This window comes from Musa acuminata, chromosome BXJ1-11, assembly GCF_036884655.1.
Source record: "Musa acuminata AAA Group cultivar baxijiao chromosome BXJ1-11, Cavendish_Baxijiao_AAA, whole genome shotgun sequence".
Classification (NCBI taxonomy): Eukaryota; Viridiplantae; Streptophyta; class Magnoliopsida; order Zingiberales; family Musaceae; genus Musa; species Musa acuminata.
Genome location: NC_088337.1, coordinates 3,493,924 through 3,499,923, shown reverse-complemented (window position 1 = coordinate 3,499,923; position 6,000 = coordinate 3,493,924). Strand labels below are relative to the sequence as shown.

The 6,000-nt window shown below is 43.2% G+C and overlaps 1 protein-coding gene and 1 non-coding gene across 2 annotated transcripts; one reads left to right on the top strand and one right to left on the bottom strand.

Annotated features, from left to right (window-relative positions):
* Positions 1-412: 412 nt before the first annotated feature.
* TRNAL-UAG (transfer RNA leucine (anticodon UAG)) lies at positions 413-492 on the bottom strand. Its single transcript has one exon. It is a non-coding gene; the product is annotated as a tRNA-Leu (tRNA).
* A 1,350-nt stretch (positions 493-1,842) lies between these two features.
* Positions 1,843-4,393, top strand: LOC135596552 (protein NRT1/ PTR FAMILY 6.3-like). Its single transcript, XM_065088605.1, has 5 exons — positions 1,843-2,122; positions 2,214-2,391; positions 2,456-2,495; positions 2,587-3,158; positions 3,438-4,393. Exons 1-5 carry the CDS (start codon positions 1,996-1,998, stop codon positions 4,288-4,290), a joined length of 1,770 nt encoding a protein of 589 aa, XP_064944677.1. The 5' UTR covers positions 1,843-1,995; the 3' UTR covers positions 4,291-4,393.
* Positions 4,394-6,000: the final 1,607 nt, after the last annotated feature.

Here is a 6,000-nt window from a genome sequence, read left to right as displayed (position 1 = left end):
AAGCTTAAATTAGAAAAATATATTCGAATTACCACTTAAAATAATACTAAATAAGCTTGTCCATATTAATATAAAATAAAACATATCAATTGTAGGAGCCATTGATTTGGTGTATTCTGTGTGTGATAAATAGATTCAATGTTTTCATCCAAACCATATGTGATATCTATTTATTTGTGGGAAGTGAATAGAATAAGATTAGAGATGCCAAAGAAAGATAATAGGAATTGCTAGGCTTCTCAGAAATTCTAATTTTCTAAACCTCAAAATATTAAAAAAAATTACATACCGCAATGTATTATTTCACAAATACCGAAAAAAATATTGAAGAATAATCTCAATATTTTTTATTTTGAGAAGACCGGATTAGTTATTCGAGGAATAAAAAAAGAATTTAAGAAATATAAAAAACTGACAGTTGTGGGATTTGAACCCACGCCCTTTCGGACCAGAGCCTAAATCTGATGTCTTAGACCACTCGGCCAAACTATCTTATTATAAACGAGTTTTTATATATTAAAAATATAAATTAAAATTTTCTGTGTTAAATAAATTGTTTATGTAATTTGTAATATACACTTATACAAATTCGACTCAAAATATTACTAATTATTTTTATTAATTATAGAATAATAATATCAATGATGTCTTGATCGATCCGACTCAATTCAAGATGACATGCATAAGATTTTCAACATGACTACAAGAAACATTTAAATGTTCGAGGGTTTACGTAGACTCAAACATTTATCTCGATCTATATTTATCAAATCAATAACCTACATTGATAGAATAATTTTAGTAAAGAATAATTGATCTCGATTACGTGCCGTAGATAGCCTTTTATAGTGAGTTAATTATGAAAATATTTAATGATACGAGTGGAATATTCTATATTCCCTCGTTTTTAGAATATTTCTCGGATTATAAATTTGGTATGATGTCCACATGGCTTAGACATTGATCGGGTTATGTCTTCGTACTACTAATTGTGTTATCACATGTTTAGTTGCTACTGTCCTAACTACTTTAGTTGATCAAACATATCGAGCACTTGCCCAATATGAACACATAGGACTCTAACCAACTTAGATACTTCAAACTTTGGTTGACACGTTAAAGTTGGGTCTTGGTTGATTTGTAATATTAGACATTGGTTATCGGGTCAATCTACCTAGACCCGATAGATTGCTCTGACAAATCTATCCGCATCAAACATATTCCTTTAGCTCAACTGATCTATGCTTATCGGGAAAAATACACTGACTAAACTAAACTAATTGCCCTCATTAATTCTGCCATTTGCGTCCCTCATTCTCTTCCGTGCTAATTATTACATAAACAGTGAATTAGGAAGGGAGCGTTGCATCTGAAAGAAAGTGAATTAGGCATAGTCGCCCCTAATTCATCCCACTCTCACTTCCTCTAATCTCAACCATCTCAATTTGACCATGTTAAGTGAACCATTAAAGAAACGATATAGTAATTGATGGAACATATTTAACATTTATATATTTATATTCATAGTAAACTATTATATTTAAAAGGAAAATAAATGAAATTATGTTGTTCTATGTTCTTATTTATTCTATCTATTTCTAATATTTTTATTTTAAATTTTGAATCATATTTCCTTTTCTTTTTTTGAATTAGTTTGGTTTCTATTTGGATCGGTTTTAACACTTTAATTTCATGAACACATGAGAGAAAATTATTTCCATCGTAATAAAAATGATCTGACCATTGTTCTTGGCATGTTAGATTCTAACAAACGAGGGCGATACATATCTAAGTGCGTGGAACCAAAATATGGCTTGTATGTTGGATACTGAGCGTACCCTACGACGGTGCATGTATCTCTGTTTGCAGGAATGTCTTGGCAGACGTATAGACGACGACACCCTATCCACCGCCATAAAGCGCCGTCGGTCGATTCCCAGCGTGTATCTCCATATACGGTCGCCTTCTTCCTTGTGCCAGCATTAGAGGTGGGAAATGGAAATTGTAGTTTTACCGGAGACCGCCGGAGAGGAGAGGCCTCTGTCTGATGCGTGGGACTCCAAGGGCCGGCCCGCCATCAAGTCCCGAACCGGCGGCTGGGTTTGCGCCGCCACCAGCTTAGGTCTGCCACCTCTTCCCTTCCTTCTTCCTCTCGGTGATCTCTTTGTCTTCATGAAAAGTAAAGATTGTCAGTGAAAATGGAACTTGTAAAGTGGTGGAGATGGGCGAGAGGCTGGCGACGCTGAGCATCGCGGTGAACCTGGGGCCGTACCTGAGGGGCACCATGCATCTCGGCGGTGCCGACTCCGCGAACATTATCACCAATTTCTTGGGCACGTCCTTCATTCTATGCCTCTTCGGTGGCTTCATCGCCGACACCTTCCTTGGGCGGTATGCATCTTCCGTCCCTTCCCCTTGTATCTCTTTACTGGTCGCTTTGCTAACATTGATTTAGGTACCTCACCATTGCCGTCTTCACTGCTGTTCAAGCGTGTGTAAGCATCAAGTTCTTCTCATCGCATCTAATCCTTCGGTAAGCGTATGTTAGAACGCAAGAGTGCTGACGGAAACTCATTTGGACCGCAGGGGGTGATCATCTTAACCATATCGACGGTGGCGCCGGGGTTGAGGCCGCCGGCGTGCGCTGGCCCGTCCTCCGGGGGTTGCGTGCCTGCGAATGGTTTGCAGATGGGAATGCTCTACCTGGGACTCTTCACGACGGCTCTCGGAACAGGGGGGCTCAAGTCCAGCGTGTCAGGCTTCGGCTCCGACCAGTTCGACGAGAGCGATAGAATCGAAAAGAAGCAGATGATGAAGTTCTTCCGATATTTCTTCTTCTTCATAAACGTCGGATCAATATTGGCCGTCACCGTGATGGTTTACATCCAGGACCATTTCGGGCGCCGGTGGGGGTACGGCATCTGCGCGGTGGCCATCATAGCTGGTTTGGCATTGTTCCTGTCCAAAACCAACAGGTACCGGTTCAAGAAGCTGGTGGGGAGCCCGTTGACGCAGTTCGCCGCCGTCGTGGCCTGCGCGTGGCGGAAGAGGCGCCTCGCCTTGCCAGAGGACCCGTCCATCCTCTATGACATCGACACCGGCGTCGCCCGCAAAGGGAAGAGCAAGAAGGAGAAGGTACCCCACAGCCAACAGTTCCGGTAATGCCTCCCTTGTTAGAAAAAGAGGATTAAAAGGTCGTCAGTCTCATATTCATAAATATGGGTGAGATATATATATATATATATATATATATATATATATATATATATATATATATATGATTTTGACTCACGATTTAATGGCTTAAATTTTTAGATTGATATATATATATATATATATATATATGAGTTTGATCTACAACTTAATAATTTACCTTTTGAAATTAAATTAATATCTTAAATGATTCGAGGTGGATGCTTCACTCTATCCCGTTGCAGCTTTTTGGACCGGGCGGCAATCATAGAGGGAGACGCGCCGGCTGAACAGAGCAAGTGGCGGCTCTCCACCTTGACGGACGTGGAGGAGGTGAAGCAAGTGATCCGAATGCTCCCCACCTGGGCCACCACCATCATGTTTTGGACCGTCTATGCCCAGATGACCACCTTCTCGGTGTCGCAAGCCACCACCATGGACCGCCACATCGGTCCCTCCTTCGAGATCCCTGCCGGCTCCCTTACCGTCTTCTTCGTCGGCTCCATCCTCGTTACCGTCCCCTTCTACGACCGCATCGTCGTCCCTGTCACCAGACGAATAACCGGGAACCCCCAAGGTCTTTCATCGCTCCGGCGCATCGCCGTAGGCCTCGTCTTCTCCATCTTGGGCATGTGCGCTGCCTCACTCACCGAGCGCAAGCGCCTCAGCACCGCCTTGGCCAACCCAACCGCCGCCGTCGTCCCCCTGGTCGTCTTCTGGCTGATCCCTCAGTTCTTCCTGGTCGGGGCAGGCGTGGCGTTCATGTACATCGGTCAGCTGGACTTCTTTCTGCGGGAGTGCCCCAAGGGGATGAAGACGATGAGCACCGGCCTGTTCCTAAGCACGCTCTCTCTGGGCTTCTTCCTGAGCACGGCGCTGGTCACCATAGTCCACAAGGTGACCGGGTCCGGCGGAAAGGGTGCGTGGTTGACGGACGATCTGAACAAAGGGAAGCTGTACAATTTCTACTGGCTTCTGGTCGCTCTGAGCACTCTGAATCTGGTGGCCTTCGTCGCGGCGTCAAGAGGCTACGTTTACAAGGAGACTAGAACGTCCGTCGACGACGCTCAGGGTGTGGAACTTGAGCAGCAGGCTTGATGCCATGCATGAGCTCCTTTTATATATATATAGCACATTTCTCAATTATGTAAGCCGCTGTAAGATCGCATAAGCGTGACTTCAATGAAGCTTCTGAATCTTTGACGCATTAACGCTGTCAAACTTGGAATACGGTATGCAGAACAAGTAAATTTACCGAGAATCTCAACTTGATAAAGGCTCAAAAAATTTAGATTAGCAGTCTGCTAATTTAGAATATCGACCCTTTTCATATTAATATTGTAAGCAGGCAACACAGAGGGCCGAACGGGATGGCTTCATTGGTCTACTCTGTACCAAATAAAGCCCATTAAAGTCCTGCTTGTAGGTACGGCGAGAGACCAATGCATGTCTATCCAGAAAGCTTCGGCCCCAGAAGCTGTGCAAAGGACTGCGGCTAACTCCAAACTTGCTTAGGACGGGAGGACGAAGTCCTGGAATTCCGTGAACCCTCGCTGTTCCTGTGGGACTCGGCTTTGGGATTTTAGTCGCAAACCATCTACAGCTGCACGTAGATTGGACGGCTCTATCATTTGTCTTGCCCGCTCTCGTCTCTGTCCGTACAAACTTGCGGTGGAGAAGCCACTGGCTGTGTCGGTAACTGCTTTTATATTTTCGTTAGGTATAGTTTTGCAGCTTCTCCTGTCTGTATGCTGACATTTTCTGTGCAAGATAAATGGTGTACTGTTCATAAGGTCTGCGAGAGACTCCACCATCGTTGAGCAGAAGAACCTGTCGTTCTCATTAGGAGACTCCAGCAGCTGGTACCATGTTGATGTGGTTTTAGCTTGGCACTGCTGAATTCAGCTACCATATTGATTCTTTGATGTAAATGTTTGGATGAAAAAGACGGTGAGAAATTTCTAAGGGTGATTGTTCCTTACTAGATTGCAGTTGCAATGGAATCCTTATCCAAAATACGATTCCTTGAAATATCTATCCTTGGATTGGATCAACATTATCATCTCATTTATTTTGCTACACTCTCATGAATAGGGCAATAGTACACAAGAAGCAGAGTTTTCCTACATATTGTGCACACGCATTATTGATCAAATCTATCTGCTCCAATGATATCGCTCGGCGTGTTTAGAACCGTGTTTCAAATTGGCTATATGTGACTCTATTGACAAAAAATCAATTAAACCACTAAACTTATGCTTGCTTTAGTATCAAAAACCTCTCACATGTACTTATTTCTGGCATTTCCATCTTCAACACTAGAAGAGAATCTACTAATCAGGCTTCATTTTCCAGCAAATGAACAAACCAGTACAAAGTTGACCCTGCTAACTATTGGTGAGTTCCGAGCAGTAGAAGAACTGTTCACTGTGTTCTCTCATGGATCAGTGATGGTGGTGACAAGACTTCTAGGACATGAAATGTTTCCAATGCGTGTATTTGGACTCTTGACTTGGAGACAGATTGCTGTAGCTTCGATAAATGACTTGAGAGTTGACTTCCTTCTTACTGTTTTCTTCCGTGGGTGACAATAATGACGAAAGACATGCAAACAGGCAATGTAGTACTGTGTCATCTTCGACGTATCATCGATTACACTCACAAGGGAGCTTCAAAAGCTCGAGGATGTAAAGCTTAAAGAATACCTTCCTCTTCTCCCTCTCTCTCCCTCCCTCATGCTGCTGTTGCTGCGACGGAGTGGATTGAACAGAGAGATCCAAAGGTGAGTGTTCTTAATCAGGAAGGCCA

Bases quoted from the DNA above. Each gene is read 5' to 3' on its own strand.
- LOC135596552 (XM_065088605.1), top strand. From the start codon at position 1,996: ATGGAAATTGTAGTTTTACCGGAGACCGCCGGAGAGGAGAGGCCTCTG. The intron at 2,123-2,213 runs GTCTGCCACCTC...GAACTTGTAAAG, and splicing joins TTGCGCCGCCACCAGCTTAG to TGGTGGAGATGGGCGAGAGG. The intron at 2,392-2,455 runs GTATGCATCTTC...ACATTGATTTAG, and splicing joins GCCGACACCTTCCTTGGGCG to GTACCTCACCATTGCCGTCT.